General features: G+C 40.1%; 1 protein-coding gene across 2 annotated transcripts in view; it reads right to left on the bottom strand.

Annotated features, from left to right (window-relative positions):
- Positions 1-27,898, bottom strand: part of MAP2K6 (mitogen-activated protein kinase kinase 6) — a 104,337-nt gene that overhangs the window by 4,081 nt on the left and 72,358 nt on the right. For both annotated transcript variants that reach the window (XM_034412708.3, XM_034412707.3), the window contains exons 5-10: positions 25,231-25,350; positions 23,703-23,819; positions 21,751-21,802; positions 18,618-18,745; positions 12,231-12,308; positions 9,910-10,049 (exon numbers count right to left, since the gene is read on the bottom strand). In XM_034412708.3, coding sequence (XP_034268599.1) covers positions 9,910-10,049; positions 12,231-12,308; positions 18,618-18,745; positions 21,751-21,802; positions 23,703-23,819; positions 25,231-25,350 — 635 coding nt within the window. The remainder of the gene's footprint in view (positions 1-9,909; positions 10,050-12,230; positions 12,309-18,617; positions 18,746-21,750; positions 21,803-23,702; positions 23,820-25,230; positions 25,351-27,898) is intronic.

Raw genomic sequence — 27,898 nt, 5'->3', positions numbered from 1 at the left:
GGAGGAACTAGCAGTTCCCAGGCTAGAAAGAAATGTTATGCTAAAATAGGTTGAATACCTCCCAAGGCCATCATTGTAGCCACATATCCAATGAGTCCTGGTGGCACAGTGGTAAAGTGCAGTATTACAGGCTAATTCTGCCCACAGCCTTGAGTTTAATTCTGACAAGGTCTAGAACCGTGATGGGGAACCTATGGCATGTGTGCCAGAGGTGGCAAGCAGCACCCTCTCCGATGGCACGCGAGCAGTCACCCTAGTTCAACTCCGCTGCACATGCGCGCATGCCCTCCACCAGCCAGCTGGTCTTTGGATCTCTGCCGCACATGCGCGGGGGTGGAGCACATGCGGGGGGTGGAGCGTGTGCCGGGGGTGCACACACATGCACGGGGGCACATGCACAGCATTGCCTGTACGTGCATTGCATTTGGGGGGTTCGGGTGTGCACATGTGCGCTTTGGGCATTCGGTCCGGAAAAGGTTAGCCATCACTGGTCTAGAATCTGAACTCTATAACAGACATATATTAAGGCTTTGACTTTTGTGACTCCAATATACAGCTGCACTCTGTCTTGCAATAACAAGACTATTAACTTCTGAAACTGTGCCTATAAGGCTTCTTAGAAGAAGCCAAATCCTGAATAAGGGATTAAGTATCTGAAGAACTAACATTCAAATCCTAGGTAAAAACAATAATTCAAGTGCTCTTATTATCTGCTAATATTTGTGAAGGTGAAAGAAAATCAGCAATTTTAGTATCTTCTGTGTGCTTAATAGTATATCTGCGAAGTTAATATAAATAGTGCCAAGAACTGAGAAACTGGTATCAAATTGCTTTACATGTTACACAAAATGAACAGAATAGATTTTGGGTAAAACATCTATAGATATGAGTTACTTTACCATTACTGATAAAAGATGCAAGATAACTGAGGTATCCTACTTACTCCAAGAGAGACACTACTCCCAAATTTTAAAAATGAGAACAAGAGCTACATTTGACTCCATGCAAACCCAAAACCTAGAATAGACTGAGAAAATTTCAATTTCAGATAAACTGCAACAGGATGGATTGCTCTAATTAACCTTGGCCTCAGTTCACAATTTTTAATTACATTCTACCCCTTAATCCAGAGCTTGAGAGTACCGTTATATGCTCAAAAGTAAAACTCATTTGGATCTAACAACTGACCACTCTGCCTTTAAATCAGAGTAATCCTTGTGACTAGATTACCACTGCTTGTTCAATCCTTTCAAAAAAAGTATCTACGATCACTGGTTCTTGGCAGTTTACAATTATCTTATCCATTGAAATAAAAAAAAACATGTTGCTGTGGTCTTAAAGAGCTACAATTGATTTTAATGGAAAAATTGATCTGTTAATCTCTTACACCTCACAACAAATTCAGCTTCAACAAATTCAGGAAAGGGCGACATTATTCCTTGCTATCACCTTTCAGCTCCCTGTATGAAGCCCTCAACCTATCTACTTGTAATATTCATCACAATATCCATAAATTATAAACACAGAACCAAAATTTTAAAAAAGTATTTGTACCATTTTTATGAATATTGATATTCATATGCTTAATTACTTAACATCACCATACCTTTCAAATAAATTTAATGCCAGGGCTAAGGGGGTGGGAGAGAAAACAAAATTATATTGAACTGCATCAAATTTTATTTCTTTTGCTCCCTGGTAATATTCTTTGTTGCAAATTTTAGTTGGATTGAGGATCTGGCATGAAAGGTAATTTGTTACATTGACCAAATTTTAAGAAAAGATTTTACAAGTAGTTCTCGACTTACAACCACAATTAAGCCCAAAATTTATGTTGCAAAGCGAGACATTTGTTAAGTGAATTTTGCCCCATTTTATGACCTTTATTGCCACAATTGTTAAGTGAATCACTGCAGTTGCTAAATTACTAACGTGGTTGTTAAGTGAATCTGCCGTTCCCATTGACTTTGCTTGTCAGTTGATCATGTAACCATAGGATACTGCAACCGTCACAAACATAAATCAGTTGACAAGCATCTAAATTTTGATTGCATGATCACAGCGAACCTGTGCAATGATCGTGTGAAAAACGATCATGTCACTCTTTTCAGTGCCGTTGTAACTTCAAACGGTCAGTAAATGAACTGTTGTAAATCGAGGATTACTTCTTCATGAAATCAAGGAGTAGATCCTTGCAAAATCACTTGATTGGCATACTACTAATGTATGCTCTGATTTTGGAGTTGCAGTCGATTGAGACCAAAGACATCTAGCAATACTAAATGGAAAGCTCGCCTAGTCTCTTCTTTTCCCTGCATGTCTTTCACAACTGATGCAGGTGATATGGAACAATGTTTACTTGAGTTCCTAGAGCAGGGGTGTCAAACTCAAGGCTCACTGGCCAGATCCCATGGGGTGCTTAGCCTGCGGGGCTGCCCTGGGAACAATGAAGGACCAGCCTGTGATGCCTCTGCCACCACCACCAAAAATGGAGCTTGGGAGAGCCATACATATAGCCCCCTCCCCCCCAAGAGCTCCATTTTTGGCTGTGACAGCCTCCAGCAACACTCTGCCAGCGAAAACAGTGTTTTGGCCGCCACAGGTGCCCCCGACACAAATGATGTCGAGCTGGCCACGCTCAGCATGGCCACACCCCACCTACCCCCAAGGTCAAACACAACCCTGATGTGGCCCTCAATGAAATCAAGTTCGACACCCCTGTCCTAGACGATGACTTCCAGTCCCCATCCTATATTCACTCATAAAGTCAATGCTGTTCAAATTAAAACCCTTTGACCTACCTATTAGAACCATGACACGTTTGCCATCATTACCAGGGAGCAAAGTGGCATCACTTAAGTCATGCAGCTTCTCCTATCATTGATAACCATGGCTGAAGTGTGGCCCATATATCTGCTGCAGAAACTTAGGTATATGTGTCCCCCCCACCCAACACCCCGAGATGGAATCCTGATTGCGCAAAGTTCTAACTTCCAGGGCAGATTATATAAGCAAGCCTCCTTATAACAGGTATTCATGCCCAGCAATTAAGGATATCAGGGTAGACAGCAAGAAAAGCCTTCAGAACTTTAGCTCGCCGGTGAGTTTACAATTACACTTTCATGTGTATAATGGATAAAAAGAAGTTGGGACTGCAGGCTATGCTTAGGATGGAAAGTAAAGACAAGCTTTATGACCTACATTCTGTAAAAGAACTAATAGATCTCTCTTTGAAAATTGCAGTTCCAAAGATGCCTTGCAGAAACAGGTACAAATCTGACACAATATTGCTTGTCTTTAAATATTTGATTATGCACTGAGCTGATGCATCTAACATTTCATTGCCGACTCTAAAATACAGTGCAGGCTTGCCTTCCACATTCAATTTGTGTAACCTACTGACTAAATATGGAGTTTGTTATTATTGATGCTTGTGAAGATCCTCTTTTCTGAAAATAGCTTTACTACAATGGCTGGCTGGGAACATTTGACAGCTACGGGGCTGTGAGATGAAGAGGTATAAGACTGTTTATTTCAGTCTCTTTCCACCAAAGGGAAAAAAAAAAAACTTTGAAGACAGGATGTAATAGCCACTCTCTTCCTGGCAGGGTATTTATGGGGAAGATGCTTGGAGCAACTTGAAAAAGATCCTGACACATACGTGTGCGTTCTTGGAGGGGGAAGGAGGCATAAAGCGTCACATTATGAGAAAGCAACGCATGTTCATCAGCTCCAGCAAACACACACCCTCTCTGCTGGGATTTATCAGGCCCGGAAGAAATGAAGGATGCTTGCTGAATGGGTACTTCCTGATAATCTCTTGCTGCTTCATCACAGAGCTCAGGTGTACGGAAGCGCTTCTGCTGTGTAATAACAAAAGCCGATGAGTCACATAGTCACACATGCACACGCTGCCTCGGCTTATCAAAACTGACAGGAGAGACCATGCATGGACAAAATGGATTATTTTTAAAACCTGCATTGAATCCTATCCAAGTTCACCCTGAAATGTAGACCAATGCTTGATGGTTTGTTGCTGTTCTGTCCCTGTCTCACACACGCACACCAGCAGTCAACCAAGAGTTAAAAGAAACCAACAGACAAGAATTTCCTTTGATAACAGAATTGGCAGCAACCCAGTGGCTGCTTGCCAATAGTTTTTACTTACAAAGGAAGGTTTATCTCCTCCAACCGAAAACATCGAAGTCCACAAAAGCCAAAGAATAGTCAAATCCAGTCCAAAAAATCAGTCTAAGCAGAGCATATAACAAAGTTCCAGAAATACAGAATGACTTGCTAGCTTTCAGTTTTGTCCGTCACAAAGCCTGAATGGCCACACCCTCTTTTATCCCCTGTGGGGTGTGGTCCAGTGACTCAGCTTAATCTCTGGCACGCCTCCTTCTCTGCTGCATGCGCTTGTCCTTCCGACACTGTCGGGGATCCAGCCAAGACTTATCTCCGTCGCTGTCTAACTGCAGCTGCTCGGAAATGCCTGGCTCCTGGCCTATCTCTTCTCCTGCGGAAGACACCTGAGGGTCCTGGAGAGGGAGGCCTTGCCAACTCCTCTCCTTCACTTTCAGAGTCTTCTCCCTCCGATAAGACGGGCTTGGGGATCGGAGTCACAACAGTTGCTTTCCAAAGACCGTTTATGCCAGTAGAACCCAATCTTTCGGGCACCAGGGACCGGTTCCATGGAGAGTGTTTTTCCATGGATCGGAGAGAGTGTGGTATTGTGTGGTGCCTGCTTCCCATAGACAGGGCTTTGTTTGTTTGCACAGCCCGGTTTCTGGCATGCCGCGGCCCATTGCCAGTCCATGGACTGGGAGTTGAGGACCCCTGGTTTATGCTATATGGATAATGTTTTTGTAGGATTTGGTATCTTTAAGTTTATGCATTACCAAGTACCTAATTTAAAATTCAGGATGCATACAGAACAAAAAACCATATAAAATGCAAAAAAAAATCTAAAAAAAATCAGTAAAGACAAAGTACTGTACTTATACAAATTTACCATATGTATACAGTATTATGATCTATTGCCATCGAGGTAAACCATAAAGCCCTTCCAAATTTAATAGTAGTTGTTCCTGCTTCTGATATCTTGATATTTTTAACTTTACATGATTCTTTTTAGTGTGGCAATTTAAGAAGCCTTGTTAGTCCCTATCTCAACTGTTACATTATCTAATTTACCTATGTTAGACAACTATTTTAGCTGCTAAAATTAAACAGATAAAAAGTTACTTCTTTTTAAGCAAGTGTTGGCAACACATATTAGTGGGCTTCAGGGGAAATGCCACCTTCCTGATAGTGTCTATGGGAGCCTTTTTTTATTATTAAAAGGTTGAAAATTTTGTAAAATCACCAAATCTTGTGACACTTTGATGTTCTTGTCTTAAATCTCATGACATTTCAAATGATACTGGCAACACTTTGTGAGCTCTACTCTCTAGACGTTTTATTTTGGTGTTCGTACTGCAGCAATCTCACAGACTTTTAATAGGCTCCTGGATATAGTCTGGAAACAACTGTTCAAAGATAAACAAAGAAAAAGAAATACAACAAAATGAAGTTGGATACATTATTGTTTTGCATACTGTGAGACACAGGATTCAGGCAACTACCACCATATTACTAACTACTTTGAACAGATTTGAGCTATATTATAGAAAAGCTAGCCATCAAGCTTTTTATTTTTCCATTCTCAGTGAAAGGGCTGCTCTGCAGTTCCAGATGAATGCTCCCAAATAGATATAAATGCCTCCAAAGCAATACGAGGAATATTGCCAAGCATCGTTTGACAAAAGAGCAGAATTCCATTTAATGTCACTCTTATGGACAAACTTAAAAAATGAAAGAACTACATTGCTTTCTCCACACTAATTTTAATTCCCTGACCCTATTTCTTACCACAATTTTATTTCTGAGGGTATCTTGCCCACCCCCAAAAATGGCTTAAAATTCTGAGAAACCAATCGTAGTTTCTCCATAAACTTCTGGGAGGTCAACGTGACATTTCCTGAATAGTCTTTTAGAAAAAGTTCACTGAGACGCACATGGCTTAGCTCAGGAAGAAAGCAGTGGAAGTAAAGCCAGTTTGCGTAAAGGACAATCTTACTGTACCTTGACCATTTCCTTTGAGGGCTTCTGCCTGTTTTCAAAACAATGAAGCTTTTATAGAAAGCTTCAGGATGGTTCTTTAATAGTCATGAATGAATGTCCACTAAAAAACCTACTTCCAAAACCCACAAAATATATATATATATAATAACCAGACCGGAAAAAATGTCTTCCTTGTTTTTCTTTTTTTAGAATTATTTGTATTTATTTATACACAAATTCCTTAAGCAATCAGAACTCAGGAAGCTAAATTTGCAAAGATTGGGTATAATGTGTCACCTTCCAAGACTGACAGGATAACATAAGTAAGACCTACTATCGTTGCAATCTTATTGTGGCCACCTCACTATTTAGAGATCTCAGAAAGTAATTTTATTCTAGGCAAAGGATATATTTTGTCTAGGCTCAGAGAATATAGATTTAAAAAATACAAAATAACTTTATGAGAGTAAAAGTCTATGCAGAAAATAATTACAACACACCCAACAGGCCTACAGAAACCAGCAGACATAACAATAGTAACAAATAGTAACAATAGTAACAAATCAACCCACAACTCTAGAGAACAATAGGTTTATCAGGATTTCAGAAGAAGCCCAAGTTAGAGAGGCCAGCTCATAATTTTAGCACAATAGTTTAACCCTACTTTCTCTTTTGCCAATTCTTTGCCTTCTATGTGGGAAATTAAAAACATACGTAACTACTTTTGATGTAAGATACCAACTTCTATTTCCTTCTCTCTCTTTGCATAGCTTCTACTTCCCTTTGTTGTTCTTTCTCTATTGTTTTAACTTCATTTTCACTCCATCTTAACATTTGTAGACCTTTCTCTGTTTTTTGTGTTCTCCACCTCAAAAGTTTTTTGGGTAACATTTCCTTTTTCCTAAATTCAGATCCACTAAACTTAACAGTCACTATTAACAGGCAATGATCACAGGCCACACAGATTAGGATTCTCATGTTCTGTTTAGTTACATTTTTCCCATTAATTCCAGGCTGATCCAATCTGAACTCTCAACTACTGATTCTTGCTGGGACCACTTTATCCTTGGCAAACAAGAAAATGAACAGAAGACTTTGTATGACACCCAAGCTTAAAGGATACGGAAACCTGCTGTGCTAAAAACAGTTTTGAAACACTAAGAGGTTTGAGATTTTGTATTTCACAACATTCATCTGTTTTTCCTTTGTTTATTTTGTTTGGCAATGTTTATTACAAGGTTAGGAGTAATTCAGAATGAATACTCAGTATTCAATACTTTAGTTTTTTTTTTTAATGTAACATGGATTATTGCCCCTTGAAAGCTTTGTTTTATATATTGGGATTTCTAGTTTATAAGTAAGTATCAACATTTATTTTATTTCATTTATTTATATTTCATGTTTCTAGACTGCTCATCTCCCTCAAGGTTAGCATAGAAAATGATAAATTCATTAGAAATATCTGTCAGCTATATTTCCAATGAACATATTTAATAAAGATATCAATGGAGGGAAAGATGAAGAGGCTGGAATTCTTTCCAACATCTTTAGTAGCGGCATTCATAGGAGGTGTCTGTATTTGTCAGTGTTTCTTGCAAAAATCAAATCCAGAAGCACACACAGATAACTGATTCAGCTGGATTCATTAACTTCTTTATATCCACAATAATACATGAAGTAAGTTTACAATACCAACAGCAGATTCACAATTTCATTTCAGCTCAGATCAGCAGATGAGTTCACACACACACACTGGTTTCAGTTTCGTTTCTCTGCACAGACTCAGAAGCTGCAGACTAAGACACGCCCTGGCTCCAGTCTGTCTCCGCTCCCATTGCCTGACTTAGTTGCTATGCCTATTCATTGGCTGACCTTGTAACCATGTCCTCCCAGTCATGAATATTCTAACAGTATTTCTTCAGCATAATAAAGTACAGGTAGTCCCCAACCTAAAACTGCTTAGTGACGGTTCAAAGTTACATTTCTGAAAAAAGTGACTTATGACTGTTTTTCCCATTTTTTTAAAAAATTTGATTTCTATGCCGCCCTTCTCTGGAGACTCAGGGCGGCTTACAATGCGTTAAGCAATAGCCTTCATACTTTTGTATATTTATACAAAGTCAGCTTATTGCCCCCACAAACTGGGTCCTCAATTTACCTACCTTAGAAAGGATGGAAGGCTGAGTCAACCTTGAGCTTGGTGAGATTCGAACTTACAGTAATTGCAGACAGCTGGTGTTAATCACAATGCTATCAAGTCTGCTGAGCCACCAGGCCCTTTACAACCATTAGAGCATACCATGGTCACATGATCAAAAAACTGGATGCTTGGCAACTGGCATGGATTTATGACTGTTGCCTTCTGCAACCTTCTGATTAAGCAAAGTCAATGAGGAAGCCAGATTCACTTCACAACTGTATCAAGAAAGGTTGCAAGATGGCGCAAAATTCACTTAACAACTGTCTTGCATAGCAATGGAAATTTGGGGCTCAGTTATGGTTGTAAGTTGAGAACCACCTGTGTTTTTTCTCTCTGTGTGTTTTGAGGACAGGTGTGTATGTGTAGCTCCTAGGTTTTTACTCTTTCCTTGGGTTGGGTCTGATGGGTTGCAAATGTGACACTGTGTCACCTAAAAAGTGGGGACAGAAATAAGCAGTCAGCAGAATTCCAAAATGCTACATAACTCTACTGGGAATTGTTTTTCACATCCCCTGGACAAGTCCAGCCAATTTCAAACAAAACCTTTCTTTTGTTGGCTTCCCCCTGCAAATCTGGTTGCATTTGTTCTGTTTTCAGAGAGTTATTCTGTTGATGGACAGGCAGAGCCTTCAGCATATTTGATTTCTGGGTTGGAAAGAATAAAAAGAGCAAGACACTTTTGTGGAAAGAGCTTTTACAAGACATAATAATGATACAGCTGCAGCCGGACATCTGGAAGAAAGCAAAGCCCTTCCCTTCTCCTTCATGCTCCTGGGAGAAACTCAGTGCAATGGGATGGCCAGGTCTGCAGCATTGTGAGTTAAGCGCCAATACATCTGGAGATCTGAGCAGAACTGCAAAAGCAATTAGCCCACCCACCTTTCTGCTGTTTTTAAAAGAGAAAACTGTGAAGACCAGAGACAGATATGTGGGTGCCCAATTGTTCTCATTCAAAAGTAATATTCAACCCATCACATAATGTAAAACCAATGCTTTAAAAACACAAGTTAACAGATCTGTTCCCAGCCCTAAGAACATTACAGTTTGCAGCTCGAGACATGTAAAGCACAGAGAAAGAGGAATGGGACACAACAAGAAATTTTAGCGTGGTTGTTAGGACTAGTTGTGTGCAATAAATATTAGTTTGAGTAGCAGACACCATTGGTGTTGTGCCCATTTTCATCCATGTTTCATTTTTAAAGGATAAGTGTTGTAGGACTTAAAAACAAGACCATGTGTAACTGAGATTACACATTTTATTACGTGTTTACTACCTTCCTGAACAACGACTGCACTCCTATTCCAATATTTGTATTAAAAGACTGATTGGGTTGCAGTTAGAAAGCAATTCATAAGCAACTGGGTTTTTTTTTTCCCCTTGCCAATTTCTCCTTTTGTGAGAAATAACTCATTTTACAGACAATCTAGGCATCCTCTCCCATTTGGGATTGCAGTGCATTTTGGAAGCAACTGCGTGATTTTAAGCTGCGTTTATCTCTGGTCAGCATGTCAGCATACACCTGTATGCCCCCAGTAATATGTGAGCAAATTCAAAGGTTAATGAAGCGATATCTGACTTCTCCATGATTCAGGGAGAATGTTCTTACCACTGTGAGGTAAAATCAACAAATTCAGCTGAAAACTTGTCTGCAGGGAGCTGTGGTGATGGTTCTTCCACTACCTGTTTGAGCTGCTGGAACGGCGTCCCCCAGGAGTCATATGGAAACCGCAAGATTGCTAATTCAATCTAGGCCCAAAAACAAAAGACAGGGAGACATCAAGGCATCTTCCTGTGACTCTTCTCTCCCTCCTCTCCCCCACCCCCTTCTCCCCAAAGAAAAATATGAAAAGGCTACTGCCATAAAGAAACACAAACTCAATCCAATGTTGTTGCATGCTGCCACCTGCAGGTTGAGAGCTGAAATTACACCTTCATTTTTTATTTTATTTTTTTAATGATTTCTGCACTGGAGGCTGTGCTTTTCTCCCCCCTCCCTCTTCCATTTTTCCTTAGAAACACTGGGCTCATTTGGTGCCTCTGAGGCACAGCCTGTGCAAGTCTCTGGAGACAGCATGTCTCTGGGAATATTTCAAAGCTGCAGCTTTTAAATATGTGAGGCGAGTTCTTCTGGTTTGTGCCACGTACCCACAGCTTCTCCAGAAGACACAGGGTGCCAGGGGAGAGTCTGCTTTCCTCTCTTTGCCCAGCCTAAGAGAGCTGTTGCAACAAAAGGGGACTAATCATTCCCAAGAGAATGATTCTGACTTGCTAGCAGAAACCTTAATGTTCATCCCGAATGCGTATTTTCCTCCTGCAGGCATGGTGCCAATGGAACAAGCTTTGTGATGGATGGTTGCTATAGGTCTTTTTTTTTTTTTTTTCTGTTTGCAGACACGCAACCCACGTATGTTGCTACCTGGTTTTTCAATATTCATCACAAGCAATGCAGAACCATGGCTGAGGACGACAGCTGGACCTGCTAAGATTCTTCCATTTCTGAAGAAATTATAAAAAGCTCATTCTAAATTTAAATGGATAAACTCTTTGCCAACCACATGGACCAATTGGGGACTAGTTTATAAATTATGTTGTTATAGATAACATAGTGCTGAGTAAATTCTGATTCTGAAAGGGTTTGGTTTGGTTTTCTTTTTCTTTTTTCTGACCAGGCTTCCCTGAACTGTTTATTCTTTCATTCCTATTTCATGAGGGTGATTGAAAATAAAATCTGGCTTTTGGCCAGAAAATCAAATCATTTTGCAGCAAAAAATAAAATCAATAAGGGGGGAGGAGGGAGGGAGGGGGAGAGGGGGGGAAAAGAGAGGGAGGGAGGGAGGGGGGGGGACCATGTCGTGAAATCAATTAAAGGGTACAACTCAGGCAGGTGCCCAAAATACAAACAAGACAAGCAAAATGAAAACAAGCTAAACATTTTCTTTCTATATGCAGCTGAATTCAAACAGTTATGGGAAGAGGGAGGAATGGGTCAGGAACTAACTGCATACTCGTTTATCAATCAATCAATAAGAGCCAGTCAGGATGCTTTCTAAAAGGATGCTTACCTACCCTACACAGTCCCAAAAAAGTGTGAGAGAGAAACTCAAGGTAAACCTTGCCTTGACTTTGTGGAGTATAAAATGAGACAGAGAGAAACTTGAAGAGGTTTTCAAGACTCAGCTCAGCTTCTTTTCAAGAAGTAGCAGGCCTGTCAAACTGGCGGCCCACGGGCTGAATGAGTCATGCATAGGCCACATCCACCACGGCTCCGCAAAGGCAAAAAAGTCGCGATACCTCACATGACACGATCGAGTTTGACACCCGTGCAGTAGGGGTTCAAGGAATGCTGCTTTATTGTTGAATGGTACCATAGAATCTTGAAAACTGTTTCTTTGGAAGGGCGTAAAAAACTATAGGGATTCATGACTATGACCCTAAAGGAATTTAGAGCGGACTTTGGGGAAAATCATGAGAGGCGGAGAAACCTGGACAAGAGTTTATACAGTCCAGAGATAGAAGAAAGTATGTGAAAGAAACTCAAAATATCCCCACCTTGATTTGGTTTCATATAAAATGGGATTCAGAAAACAGTTTTCAAGATTCTACGTGGGACTGTGTAAACTCTTAGGTCAGGTCCCCCTTGAAAAGCTCACTCTCCTTCTCCCCTTAGTGTCTCTCTCTCATCCCTTTTCCAAGATCAGCTCTAAATTCTCTTACAATGACTTGCCAATAGAACACAATCAATTCACTCAAGAATCTTCCATGCAATTTCCCCCTTTTTTGAACCCATATGTTTAGGTTACAGGCCTCCTTAATTTAAATGCAGTTAAACCCATTTCAGATTACAAGGATTTTGAGTTGCAAAAGTCAGCAGAATAGAATAAATAATAAAATTAATCCCAGCATCATTCCTCAGTAATGTATTCTTACCATTGTAATCCCCAGACTCCAAATATCAGATTTTACACTGTAGCCCTTTTGGTTTAGTTCCGGGTTGATTCTTTCAGGCTTGAATGGGGAGTAAAAGAGAGAGAGAGAGAGAGAGAGAGAGAGAGAGAGAGAGAGAGAGAGAGAGAGAGAGAGAGAGAGAAGGAGAGAGATAAAATTAAACTGATATATAGTTAGTTTTAAGTGTTCACTCGGGGAATGGAAGAATGTTCTACATCTGCTATGAGAAAAGTAACATATACGCAGCCCAAACTGTTATTAGATCAACTTAAAATGGTCTGAGTCAGTGGTGGGTTTCAAAATTTTTTACTATCGGTTCTGTGGGTGTGGCTTGATGGGCATGGCATGGCTTGGTGGGCGTGGCAGGGGAAGAATACTATAAAATCTCCATTCCCACCCCACGGGAAGGATGCTGCAAAATCTCCATTCCCTCCCCACTCCAGGGGAAGGATACTGCAAAATTCCTTACTTCCTCCCGATCAGCTGGGACTTGGGAGGCAGAGAATAGATGGGGGCGGGGCCAGTCAGAATTTTTACTACCGGTTCTCCGAACTACTCAAAATTTCCACTACCGGTTCTCCAGAACTGGTCAGAACTTGCTGAAACCCCCTCTGGTCTGAGTCTATACAATATGCTTTGAGTCAAAGGCAAAGTAGCCAAATTGTATTATAACCTACTAGGCAACAGCACAGGAGAGAGTTTGCTTTACAACAGCCAGGTTAGTTACAACAGCAATTTGTATCACTTTCTAGGATATAAGAACACAAACCATGCCCACAGATGTCTGGCTGGTCAGTGTAACAAAGCCAGTCAAAAATAGGGCACTTCTAAAATCCTGATTAATCAGTTTTCAAAAAGAAGCTGAAGATAAAGTGCAATTTTGCACTGCGGGCTACTTCCCCATACTGTTCTGTTTCTTAAACCAACTTCAATCTGGATTGCAGTAAATTGGTAACATGGATGGCCTACTGTTCGGCTTAGACTGTGGCACCACTAGAATTGACTGGTCATTCTTCTGCTTCTTGCCCATCCCATCTATGCAGGAAAAGTATACCTTGCTTAGCTGGGTTCAGTGTGGACTGATCTACAAATGCCTGCCATTGGAGCCCCAAAGTTTGCACAAATGGACAGATTCATCCCTCCCCATATTACTTTTGACATCAACAAAGGCATTATTTTTTCTCTTTTTTCCCTTATGCTACAATAATCAAGGTAATAGGGAGAAGGTTGTTCTTTCAGTCTGCAAAAATCTTACAGCAAAGAGTAATTGAGCGTCACAGAAATAAAATTAACAATGTACCTTTGCAACTTAAAGTTGTTTTTAAAATAACGCAAAGGGAAACTCTGCAGGACTGCGCGCGGGATTAAGAAAGCAAGAGGTGCATACTTCACCCAGTTAAGGCAAAATCTGAAAGGATGATTAATTGAGGTGCAGGCCATTATTGAATCAACTGAAAAATGATTAAAGAAAAAGCAAGACACCAGCACCTGCCAACCAAAACAGAAGATGGTTGTCCAGGACAGTGATCGAGTGCTGGAAAGGTAGTGGGCATGCCAGCTGCTGTAGAACTGGGGCTGCTAACTGAAATGGAATAAAGCATGGAGATCATCATCTCTCAACAGCCTAAGTTAGGGATGGTTAAAAAAAAAACAGTCGTTTTGAATTGCAACCAGAAGAAATAGGCATGAAGTGCATTTGTAATTGGCTGGCAACGGGAGTACGTTTGTTCCTAGGCTTGGGAAGTTGTGATTGGCCCATACTGGCAATGGGCCAATGGGAAAGTGCACTTTAAAGAATGGCATAATAAGGTCTCCATGATAGTATTCATTGAGGGAATCCTGGCAATCAGAGAACGTGCATACTTGGCGCTGATTGGTCAAAAGGACCCATGTTTGACTTGACAATGTAATGAAGCTTGTTACATGATTCTTGGTGGAAGGAAGCTGTGGTGGCACAGTGGTTAGAATGCTGTATTGCAGACTAACTCTGCCCACCGCCAGGAGTTCAATCCTGATCGGTTGACTCAGCCTTCCATCCCTCTGAGGTTGGTAAAATGAGGACCCAGATTGTTGGAGGCTGACATTTTTAAGCTGCTCAGAGAGTGTGCCGTGGTTCGACTGCCAGAGGAGATGACAGTCGAATCAGAGGAGATGGAGAGAGTGCCTGGGTTACCATCGGAACCGGCAGGCGGCTCTGAGGAGCAGGAGGTCTCAGAGTCAGATGCAGAGCAGGGCCCATCTACTCACGCTCAGGAGAGAGAGAGAGATGTTTTTGCGGCCGGGGCCTGAGCTGAGCGAGGGGGAGGAACAGCTGGGTCCTGTCCCAGATGCACATATGCACAGAGAAGTGCAGAGAGGAGATCAACGCAGGACTGAGGGCCAGCTATCCAGGAAAAGGAGGAGATGTTAACAAGGCTCTCCCTGCCTGGGATATAAGGAGGAGGGGTGTGGGAGGCATGGTTGTCAGAGACATTCGTTCATGCTCCAGAAGAGTTCCCTCCAGTGGATTTCTTGCCAGGATTCCTTGCCACTAACCAGGTTGGTCAGGTCTCTTTTTGTTGGGACTGAAGTGCTAATTGAGGCTCCCTCCCGGGATCTCAGAGACCACTATAGCTTGTGAATCACCTACAGATGTGCGACCTGGAGTTCTGTCAGTGAATGCCGTGTATTCCTGCCTTTCAAAAAAAAGGGGGGTTTCTCCTCACAAGTAGGCTGCTGAGTGGGAGTAGGCTGTTGAGTGGGGCTCGTGAAGGTTGGGTCAGAACAGAGTGCCATAAAGCACTGTGGAGCGGTATATAAGTCTAAGTGCCACTGCTATCAGATACCAGGAAGAAGTGGGCAAGATCTTGCGTTCCTCCAACTCATGATTTTTTTAACAGTTAAGGTGAAAGTGTGCTGCCAGAATGACTGGGTAAAGTATTTTGTGAAGAAAGCCTGAGGTAAAGATCATCACAAGCTAATAAAGATTCAGGAGATTGTTTGATAAAGACAGATAGAAGGTCTTCCATCTTCTGCACAGATGTCTGCCTCTTCACCACTTTATGGGAAGGTCATTAAGGGAAAGTAGAGTAAGTCTCCACTCTTAAGATATTCCAGGAGATAAAAAAAAGTTCTGCATGATCAGTTCTTGAAATTCTTGTACGAATTAGTTTCAGTTCAACAAATCTTGTTAACAAAGCTGTGTGAGAATCTTGCTTTTGGTTTGAGAAGCTGGTGCCAATCTTAACAAAACCCGTAGCACAACTCCCATCCTATACATTCTCCAGTTTGAGGGTATTTCCCCAAAAAATGCAACCAAAAATGCTGTTGTCTTCCTTAATGGGATAGCATGCAGGCTTTCCGAAGCCAATAATCACATCTTGTTAGTAGAAAAAAGCAGCAGCTTGCAGAGACTCCTCAAAGGGGAAGAAATCACAGATGGCAGCCAAAACAACAGTGTTAATATTCCAAAGCCCTGAAGGCTTGGTAAATTTCTCAGCAGAGCATCCTCCCTGACAGGTTTATGCATTTTGCTTAATTGTGATGGGAGAAGATCCTTGCAGATTTGCCTGTAATCCTGGTAAGTTTATTATAGTATTAAGATGGCATGACCACCCATGCACGACCTATAGAAGGCAGCCGAGACATTGACAAATTCATTTCTGCTTAATTCTCAATTGGCTCAGTGTATGCAAGCTGAAAGAGTTCCAGCCAAAGGCACAGGAATCTATAGGCAAATGTAGGAAAGTGTATGTATTTCTGTAAGATATGAACTAGAAGCTTATACGGCACTATAGTTCTAGTAGTTACGTGTCAGAATGCGTTTAATATTAATTAATTATTATTATTAAGGTATTTAGAGGGAAGTTCTTAAGAACATAGGAAAAAAAATCAAGAAAAGGGAAACTAGAAGACTTACAAAACAATATTTAATTACTTTCATCTAAACTATAGTTTAGTCAGATCAGACCGCTTCCCTGTTTCCTCAGACAAATTAGTGGATTAGATTGCTTCCTTGTTCCCAAGGAATATGAGAATCTCCAAGTTTGTTCTTAAGTTCAAAAAAAATCAACATTATTTGCATATACTTGTTCAACTTTGAACTATACTTAATGTCCGAGTCTCATGACACTCTCAGATAAGATTTTTACTAAGATGTTGAAGGCAGTTTACTTCCAATAAAATATGCATTGCAGATTGCACACATTCTGTATCTCACTTCCATTTCATTCAGGTTTCAACCATTTTTGGCTGACTTTAATTGCCAGAATAGAAGTTGTAATTACCAGACCATGTGTGAACTGTTAATGTATGTATCTAACTCCAGACATTCCCTTCAGGAAGGCTGAGAAAGTGCTACAGCACTGCTCAAAGGCACCTATTGCATTGTACTGCGACAGAATCTAACATGCTTCATCTGAGCCAGTCTTACTTGATGAAAAGTTGGGTTGGGGGACATACTGTAAATCTTAAATGCTCTTCGGGGTTTTAAAGGTGCATGGAGCACTATGATATGATGGAGCACAGCGATTACTGTCCCTGTGTTCAAGGGTCTCCAAAGGAAAGGTCAAGAGTCCCAATCCAGCTGTTTCACTGCCTCTGAAAAGGAAAGGCTGGGGGATATGTCACCTTGTCTGCATACAGTCAAAGTTCTCATTCTGGTTTGAATAATACCATGTTGGCGAACCTATGGCACGCGTGCCGGAAGTGGCACGCAGAGCCATTGTTCTGGGCACGCGAGCCGTCGCCAAGCTCACCTGAAACTGTGTATGCGCGCGCACGCCAGCTGGTGTTCAGGCCTCTGGTGTGCATGCGCGCAATTCAGGGGACCCAACTGGTCTTCGGAGCTCTCCTGTGCATGCGCATTTGTGCATCCGCGTGAGATGACTGGTGCGCAGTGTGCACATGCACAGACAGGGTTTGCGTGAATGCATTGCATGCACAAAATCTGTGCGCATGCACATATAGTGATATTGCACAAGCACGCACTAGTGTGCATGCGTGAAAGCTGTGCGCATGCACAGATAGTGCGGTTGCGCATGCAGCACATGTGGAGGAGCCGCGCATTATCGCAGATGGTACAGAAGGGTGCGCGGTGCGCAAAGCCCGCAAAGCGCGTTCCTGTTCAGGACTCAGTAAGTAAAAGGTTCGCCACCACTGGAAAAATACATCAAATTATTTTTTCTGCTTAAAGTGAACATGTGTATGTGGCTTCTTATCTCCAGTGTTCTTACTGCAGCAGCTTCTATCTGGGTCTATCATCTAATCCTAGAGAGGTACTTAGAACACTTACTTGAATGTGAAACCAATGAAGAGTCCTATGACTGAATGTATGGCAGGAAAGCAGCACACCAGCCAGCCACAACAGTTTAACATGTTTTGCAAACTCTATGAGGGTTCCGAATAATAACTAGACCTCTTCCTAGTTTTGAAGACTGGGAATTGACAGGTCCAAGTAATCCCTTCCCATGTCTCCAATTTCAGTGCTAGCATGAAAATTGGTTAGGAGGGCATGGGACCGAAGATTGGTGGTGGTACCTTGGTTTTTTGCAGTATACATTTACAAGTTCATTGTAGAAGAATTAGAGGTAATCATAACTACCGTAGTTGTAAAGTATCTTAACATTACAAGCTGTAGAAAACCGTATTCTGAAACAGGTCATTTATGAACTTGGTCAACATCACTGGCTGGAAATGGTCATCAGGAAGTCACATTCTCTAAAGTCATCTTGTGAGTCTCTATTTCAGACCCTCCCGTTGACAGAATGTGGTAGCTTCTGAGCTGAGACACAATCTTTTCAGTCCTGGCACCTTAGAGCAAAACAGCTACTCTAAAACGTTGCTTCATTTTACAAGATAAGCCCAAAGTCATTCTAACATGTTTTCATCAAGCCAAATCTTTAGACCTTTATTCTTCTACTGCTTTTCTGATATTTCTGCTTTTTCTATGGTGTTTCCTGGTGCTCAGCTGCAAAGCAACCTTGAATACATTAGAAATATAGAATACATATGCACATACATAAAAACTCCCTTTTTACGACTCTGTAATCTTTTCTTTGCACCCTGAAAAACATCTGTCACTATCTAGGATTGAATTTTAAGTGGGAGGCAAGTATCTTCACTAGACTACCAAGCAGCTCACACACTCATACACACACACGGGTCGCAAAGAGTTGGACATGACTTAGTGACTGAACAATACACAGATACCCAGAGTATGTGTGTACGTATATACCATATGTGTATGCACATACAAATGCACGCACGCACACACGAACGCACACACATATATCTTAAATTTAATAAAACAAAGCAAATATCTGTCACTGTGTGCATAAAAAGTGATGTGACACAGTTTGCCCTGAAGGTTTCACGATTCACTGCACTTACTGCCATATACGGTTTGCAGCCAGCATCCATTGTCTTAGCCACAGAATCAACGAGGTACCCACTAATTCCAAAGTCACACATTTTCACCTGTCCTTGCGTATTAATGAGTACATTGGAAGGCTTGACATCTGCAAAATAAATTACATCGGAAAGTCATTGCTTGCAAGCACTCCTTTTTGTTTTTTCCTCCCTTGTTGCAGATTACGGTGAAAAGGGAAGCAGGCTAACATGGGTTGTTACCAGCAGAGGGCACCCAAAATAATACACGGTTTATTTGTTGGCTTAAAATAAAATACACAATACACAAATGTATTTTTCCATAGACTGTAGTCTGGCATTTATTCCAACCAATAATTCTGTTATTAATTTACACTGAGGAAACAGCTAATAAGAGTTGAAACAGAAGGGCAAACGCTTTTAGCTGTGTTAAATCAGGATGAAAAACCTAGAAACTGGCACTGAGAAGACGCACTTTCTTTAAAATTTCTTCTCTCCATGGAGCAAAATGAAACATGGTTAATTGTTGATACTTACTTATTTGGCCAATCGATTTATACCTTGCCTTGCATTCAAGAGCTCAAGATGGCACGCATAACACTCGCTTATACTTTTTTCCCCACAAGAACCCTGTGAAGCAGATTGGGCTAAGAGATCAGCCCAAAGTCAGCCAGGGAGTTTCAGTGGCTGAGGAAGGATGAGAACGTGGGTCTCCTCCCTCTCCTAAGCCAACTTCTTAAACACTACAGCAGTTAACTTTAAAAGTGGCCCTCTAATATCCACTAGCAAATGTCACGTCATACTAAACTACAGTTCATAGTAATACAAGTAGTCCTTGCTTAGCAACCACAATTGAGGCCAGCAACTCAGTCACTAAGTGCTGTGTCACTAAGCATATCCCATGACGGGCTTATAAATTCACTTCCCCTTTGGTCATTAAGTGCCACAGTCACTAAGCAAAAAAATCCCATGTGATTGCGATGTACTATTTTGTTTCCACCTCCTTCATTAACTCTGCTTGTCACGAACCAGTTGTGAAGCCTCCAAAGGATAATCACATGATCGCATGACACTGCAAGGGTCATTAATGGCCCTGGAGACTCCATTCAGAGCCAATCAAGTGGCTTGTTTGATTCTGAAGTCAACTGGGGGGGGTGGGTTAAATTGTGAATTTAAAATTTTTTAAATGCCGCCTGGAGTCACCACGTGTGAGTTGGGAGGCTATGTAAATTTGTTTAATAGATAAATAAAATGCAAGGATTGGTTGCAGTGCTTTTTTTTTTTTTTTTTTTACACTATTATAACTTAGAGCTAAACAAGGCAATTGGTAAGTCAGGGCTACCGATAAAATTGTGATGGCGTACTACTGCTGGCTAATTCAGCTACTTCAGCTCGCTGCCAGGAGTTCGATCCTGACCGGCTCAAGGTTGACTTCCATCCTTCCAAGGTTGGTAAAATGAGGATCCAGATTGTTGGGGGCAATATGCTAACTCTGTAAACTGCTTAGAGAGGGCTGTAAAGCACTGTGAAGTAGTATATAAGTGGTATATTAGTGGTATATAATCATCATGAACATGCTTGAGGCCTCCTTCTCTGCAACACTGATTTGCGTAACATGACATAAGCACTGATTTGAGATCATGGCAGTCACAAAGCTTAATCTATCTATTTTGGATTCACCATCTATTACAGCATTCAGACAGAAAAGATGGCAGGAGCAAGTAAGTTTGTTTCCTATAGTTTAACGTCCACCACTGCCTTATTGTGAAAATAGACAAACAAGACCTCTGATTAGCACTAAGGCAAGGAAGCATTTCACAGAGCTTTGAGGTCAAAACTGGCTCTTAATTTGGTAACTATCTTATCATCAAGCTACTACAATGAAAATCTTTCCGTCCTGGATGTCTGCAAACTGGGATGGGGGGTGGGGGGGAGGTATTTCTTTTATATTGTGTTTTTAATCTCCTGTAAGATGCCTTGAGTCACTGTGAGTAGCACTAGCACTTAAGACTTATATACTGCTTCACAGTTCTTTACAGCCCTCTCTAAGCAGTTTACAGAGTCAGCATATTGCCCACAACGATCTGGGTCCTCATTATACTCACCTTGGAAGGATGGAAGGCTGAGTTCACCTTCAGAATCAAACTCCTGGGGGTGAGCAGTGAGTTAGCCTGAAGCACTGCATTCTAACCACTGCACCACCACTGAGTAAGCGGCAATATAATTTTTAAAATAAAATAAAATAAAATAAAATAAAATAAAATAAAATAAAATAAAATAAAATAAAATAAAATAAAATAAAATAAAATAAAATAAAATAAAATAAAATAAAATAAAATAAAATAAAATAAAATAAAATAAAATAAAATAAAATAAAATAAAAAAATAAAATAAAATAATAAAATAAAATAATAAAATAATAAAATTAAAAATTAAATAATAAAATAAAATAAAATAAAATAAATAAAATAATAAAAATAAATATAAAATAAAATAAAATAAAATAAAATAAATAAAATAAAATAATAAAATAAAATAAAATAATAAAATAAAATAAAATAAAATAAAATAAATAAAATAAATAAAATAAATAAAATAAAATAAAATAAAATAAAATAAAATAAAATAAAATAAAATAAAATAAAATAAAATCCCTTATTCTAAACCATGTAATACAAAGTAGTCGCCTTAGAATAATAGCATGGCATTCCACTGTCTGTCCAAAGGCTTTAGGTGAAAAAAAAAACACCTGGGAAAACAGGAAGCCACTATTATGCAAAAGCACTACTGCCCAGTGCCCTAGGGCTGCAGTGACATCCCCATAGGGAAGGGGGCCGAATCAAAATATTTGGCTGGGGGTTTTCTTTATCGTTCACTTTGGACCCAGAGTAGTTAAATGAATGATTCTGCTTCTTTAAAACAAACAGAAATCATGGCTTTTCAGAGCTGAATGTCAATGGCAAGATCCAAGAAGCATTGGAAGGCAAAGAAGAAAAAAAGAGAGGGGGGGAGGGGGAGGCAGAGACAAATAGCTGTGGGTTCTGGGTTAAATGACACAGATCAAAAAGCCCTGCCCCCTCTTTCACAGCTGAGAAATAAGCAAGAGAATTGAAGCACCAAGTCCGTGCTTACTTACCTCGGTGAATTACAGAGAGTTTACTATGTAGGTGTTCTAATGCTTTTACAATCTGAAACACACAAGAGAGAGAATGAGCTGCAGCTGCTGAAGCAGAAATAGTTATTTTCAGCGCACAACTTCACACATCCCCCCCAGTTTCAACACTTAACCTCAGGTAGAGACAGTCTGGGGTTGGGCATCTTGGTAATTAACCAGCAGAAGAATGCTGAGCCTGCAGTCTAATACCAACATAATAAAACATGATTCATGCCAAACACCCTTAGCAGCGTGGCCAAGCTAAAGGTTGATATAATGAGTCCTTTTTCCAAGGGTCAGATTCTACCCATCCTTTCTGCACCTTTATGGGGGGAGATTTTTTTGATTAGAATTCCAGCTGTCTCCCAATGAATCAAATATTTTTTACAGCAAGGATCCATCTGATTATTTTTCCCCTGCAGAAGAGAAAGAGCTGGGGGATGAAGAGCGCGCTGCTTACCAAGCAGGATAAGCTTAAAAATCCCCCTATCTCATGAGCAAAGATTGCAATAAAATAATATGCGCCTCCCATTGTCAGTTACCTTGCTGTACAGGTAGTCCTCGACTTACAACAGTCTGCTTAGTGACGGTTCGAAGTTACAACAGCACTGAAAAAAAGTGACTTATGACCGTTTTTCACACTTACGACCAATGCAGCATCCCCATGGTCACCTGATCAAAATTCAGCCGCTTGGCAACTGACTCATATTTATGACGGTCACAGTGTCCCAGGACAAGCAAAGTCAATAGGGAAACCAGATTCACTTAACAACTGCTATTTTAACAACTGCAGAGACTCTCTTAGCAAATGTGGGAAGAAAAGTTGTAAAATGGGACAAAAAACACACTTAACAAATTCCTCACTTAGCAACATAAATTTTGGGCTCAACTGTGGTTGTAAATTAAGGACTACCTGTATAAACACAAAAAAGGTCAAAAGGTCAAACAGATATTTTTGTTGTTGTTGTTGTACCTAAGTTGGTCCTGACCTTCATGAGAATGGTTTCTTCCCCATTAGCAAAAATACTGCCACCACTTCCATCAATGTATTCCAGGAAACTTTTAAGGAAATATAGCTATATAATAATTCTGTGCTTTTACTATAGTCCATTTTCAAATGTGTTTGTTTGTTTTTTATTGAGGCAGACTGTCTGCAAACTGACTCAAAGCAGATCAGGCTGCACCCAGAACCTTTCTCCTGCCTCAAGGGTTTAAGAAGCTGCAGACTGCAGATTGCAGACAAGATAGACTAGTAAAACCAAATAATTACATTTCCCTCCATGCTCCTTAGAGGTATGAAGAAAGAGAGGGAGGAAATCTAGCTCTGTGATTGACAGCTCTGGCTTCCAACCTACAGCTTTTCTTTTCTTTTTTTCACTTTCAGCCCCAGTGTTTTGGAAAAGGTATAACAACCTCAATTGGAGTCAGCTAAGCAAAACATAAATACAATCCTTTTTTTTAGACTTTTTTATTAGTTTGGGGTTTTTACTTTTACAAAACAAATAGAAATGCCTTCATATTTCATAGAACTCTGGCCCAAAATATACAAATTACAAACATTTTTTTTAAAGTCTCAGAATATCAAGGTATTTAACGCAGAAACTCTTGTATCATTTATCTAACACCTGGCAGGCAATTTTCTGTATAAGGACTCTGCCGTGGATTTGAACTGAAGTGGTTCATGCCTGAAGCAGGCAAAGTTAAGGCCCAAATCAAATTTTATCTTCAATATCTGATCTACTAATTAAAAGAAACAATCCCATAAAAAGCACTGTACGCATGATCCCCATTTAATAACAACAGCAACTGGGACTGCCAGAACTGCTGTTGCTAAGCAGTGTGGCCACATTGTTCGTTTTGTTTTTCCCTGACTTACAACCACAGCGATGTGAAATTATTTTTGGAAGAGAATTTTTAAAAAGTAGAGCACTTACAGAGACAGCTATTTTTCCTAGGATATCCTCAGGAATCGTTAAGCCCCTGTCAATCACTTGCTTGTAGAATTTGTCCAGTGAGGTATCCATCAATTCCATACAAATCCACACATCGCCCTAGACAAATGGGAATTGGTGAAAGGGAGAACACATAAGTGATTTTGAGCTTTGACCAGTTTCTACCACCAAAACACATCCTTACCAAAACACATATGCATTGCCTCCAAAAATGTATTGTCGACTTAGGTTAGATTTTTAGTAAGGCCTCCTACCACACACAGTAGTCTTTAGAGTGACCTGTGGGGAGCTGGAATGTGTTAAAGGTTCCTTTCCTGCTGTGTGGAATGTGAATTGTTTAGATTGACTGATTGATTGATGGAAGCAATGAGCAATAGAAGTGTGGGGGAAAGGCACCAGAAATTAGATAATAGTACAAAGAGAAAATAAATCATTTACAAGCTGCTTGTCAGATTAAAAACTCTGTCTAATCAATAAAATTCAACCAGAGAGAGGTCTACCTTTTAAACCACTGCTTAATTTGATTGTTTCTGAAAAGGATGAAAGGATACAGAAAGAAAGTTCTGCTGGCCATTTTTGTTATTGTTGTTAGGATTTGGCTATTTTAAAAGTCTAGCACAGTGGTTCCCAACCTTTTTTTTTGGCCATGCCCCACCTAAGCATCTCTAAAATCCCGATGCCCCCCCCCCAACCTCCCCGTTGACATATAATTCTTACTTTACTTAAAAAGTGAACTCTACTCACACGGAGGAAGCCTAAAAGGCCATTAACTTGGTTTAAACAAGGTTCAAATTGCCCCCATTAAAAATCAAATTGTCCTCCTGTGGGGCGTGAACCACTGGTCTAGCATCATAGTCTGGTACATTAAGACAGCCATAGTTAATGCAGCCCAACAAATGTCATCCAGATCTGCCAACAGCATAACTCTTCTTTAGGGATTACACATCCTTCCAATACCTCTTTTGCTATTTTTCATTGTTGGATGAAAACACATACTATTCTCCACTGAGCTTTTCATCTTCTAGGTCAAATGAAATTTTGTTGTTCAGAACCTTCTGTCCGTGCCTGGCTTTGTTTTGTTTTTTGTATATACTGAAGATATTTTGTATTAACTGAATTGTCTCCTGGGGTCTTACTGTAACAACTGGTTGTGTGCTGTTTGCAAATGATTTAAAGAAGAGCTTTGGGCTTTATTTGACCACAGCAAGCTCTCTGACGGTTATTAAAGCTTTTTTCACAAGGTACAAGCCCCCCTTCTGAATAATCTTTAGCAATTACAGACTGAAGTATTTTGGTTTGTTGTAAGGCATATTAAATAATAGGATGGGATGGAGTTTGAGTAACTGAAATCCATGCATTATTTGGTTTTAGATCCAACCAGTTGTCAAATGAAGGACAAAACTAGAAATAGCCCAGCAGGTTGCCCACTCCCAGGCTAAATGACCATCCAGTCAATCTAGTATAATTTTCTATGTCCTGGATAAAAGTGTGAGAAGGTCATAAGTCCTACCTCTCGAAATAGCGCACCATAGAACGTGACAGTGAAATGACAGTCTACGGTTCTCATAGAAATGTCCAAGTCCATCAATAGCCTCTTCTGTTCCTGGCTATTCACTGTTGCTCGGATTCGCTGGAAAAGAGAGTCAGTTTACATGTTCATTCTTCCTATTCTTAATCATGGATGCTTTATCAGACAACAACCTGGCTGTCAAAATGATGACATTCCCTCAAAGTGATCTTACCAGATGCAAACCTTCTCTTTCCTTTTTTTTTTTTTAAAAAAAATGATTTTTATTACAATTTCCCTTTACACAACTCTAGTATATAATCAACAGACTGTGTCATTTTTATATACTTCAGATCAACATTCCATACAATATATACATTATATACATTCAATATCTAAACCTCAATACCCTTATGTATATTTCCAATTTTTATTTCTATTGTCTATCCAGGTATACCATTTTTCCCAAACCGCGTAAAATTCTGAATCATCTTTTTCTTTTAGTTCTAGGGTTAGTTTATCCATTTTGTCACATTCATATATCTTTTGAATGATCAATCCCTTTGGTGGTGTATTGCGTTCCTTCCAGTATTGCACGAACACAATTCTTGTCGCTGTTAATATGTGTAGAATCAAATATCTTATCTTTCTATCAAATTTTATTTTAAGTATTCCCAGGAGAAATGTTTCCGGTTTTAGTTCTATTTGACATTTTATTAGCTCTTGTAGCCATCCTTGTATTTTAGTCCAGTACTTTTTCGCTTCAGGACATAGCCACCAAGCATGAAAGAAGGTACCCTGACTTTGGTTACATTTCCAACAATTTGGGCTTAGATTCAAATACATTTTAGCCAGCCTTGCTGAAGCTATGTGCCAATGGTAAAGCATTTTGTACTGATTTTCCTTATAAGCAGCAGATTTTGTTATAGTGTAATTTTTGTTCCAAATTCTTTCCCAATCTTCTAAATCTATATTATGCCCTATGTTTTTATCCCATGCAATCATCGGTTCTTTCACCACCTCCTCTACACTATCAAATTCTAATAGATAATTGTATATTTTGGCTATTAATTTTCCTTCGGGGCCTATCAACAATTTATCTAGTTGTTTTGGTTCTATGTCAATTCTGTATTCTTCCATGTTTTTCTTCTCTCTAGATTGCAGTTGTAAATATGGCCACCAGTCGACAGATATTCCCTGTTCCTTTAGTACCTGATTGTTTTTAAGCTTTCCCTGTTTATCTAAAATTTCTGACTATCTGGGCATTTTGCTTATATCTAATCTCTTTCCTGATCTTACTGGATGAATAGAATCAACCAAAGAGAGAGATTCAGACATGCCCAGGCCATTAGCCCTGTAGGTGCTTAAAGAAAATAACTACCTTTTGGATCACACCGCAAAATTAACGGGCAGCCAATGCTGTTTTCACAGCAGTAGCATTACATTGGTAGACTTAGCAGTTTGGCTTATTTTATCAAGCAAATTTAACCAGTTATTTTTCTAGTAGCTCATCTTTTTTATTGCAGGACAATAAGAAATAAATACCTGCTGGCCCACCCTCAGAAGCAGGAAGCCTTCAAATTAGGTTAGTTTAAAGATGGCAGCAACAAAAATTCAAGCCAGCCAACATTGTGGCTTAGAGGAGTCTTTAATCCCCCGAATCCCAGCATCCTTTGACAAAACTCAGTTTTTTTATGGCCTTAAATAAGAAGGCTGCAGTCCTCGGCACATTTACCCGGTGGTGGTGGAGAGTAACTTCTTTGAAATCCAGTATAACTTACTACTGAGTGCATAAACATAAGCTTAGGCTACAAGTGCCCCATAACAGACACTCCAATATGAAGCTTTTTTAAAAGCCTCTTTGTGCCTTTGTGAAATAGGGATGCTAACACTTACCTACCTCACAGGCGTAATTTATGTCTGGGGTGAACTGTGAGATCCTCGGATGTGAGGTGCTATAGAAGGGCAAAGGATGATCGTTATTACAGAAGTGCTTTTCTGTCTTTTTCCCCTCTGTTTATTTATTTTTGCTTTCTTGGGACTTTTATCCTTAACAAAGCAACAATGGCAGAGCACTGGGTGAAGAGGGACCACAGAAAGAGCACCAGTTTAGGAAGGCATTCTTCACCTGCCCCAATCCAACACAGCTCTTTGCTTGCATGGCAGCTTTGATGCACTCTGCCAGGATTCTGCCATTTGTTTTCATGGGAAAGGAGTGTGTGTGTGTGTGTGTGTGTGTGTGTGTGTGTGTGTATCTAGGGTTAGCTGCTGAATTCTTGCTATCCATGATTCAATTGAGTGGGCTCTCATACTTCTCCAGTCTCTGTGCTCACTAGGGATAAGCAGGTCTTTGTTGACCTCAGTATCTTCCATTAGGCATTGGTTATCTCAACAAGCTAAACCATGATTTGACTCTATAGCTGGATATTACCAAAATATTAAGGAATTAAACTATGGTTTAGCAGTAACTTGGATTCAGTAATATATTTGTATCAGGCTAGTAGTTGTCAAATCAGCTGGAATCTGTGACTAATATAACTGATAGGCAGTTTGGCACTCCATAGAAAATTTATATTTCATGTTATTGTAATTGCTTAAAAACAAGACCTAGTCTGTTCCCCGAAGGCATACCTTCCCATTCTCACAGCTTTTAGAAAGGAAGTTTTAGTCA

This window comes from Pantherophis guttatus, chromosome 2 (assembly GCF_059756535.1).
Source record: "Pantherophis guttatus breed Tessera chromosome 2, ASM5975653v1, whole genome shotgun sequence".
Lineage (NCBI taxonomy): Eukaryota > Metazoa > Chordata > Lepidosauria > Squamata > Colubridae > Pantherophis > Pantherophis guttatus.
Note: the sequence above shows the minus strand (reverse complement) of the source record. Positions and strands in the feature narration are given on the sequence as shown.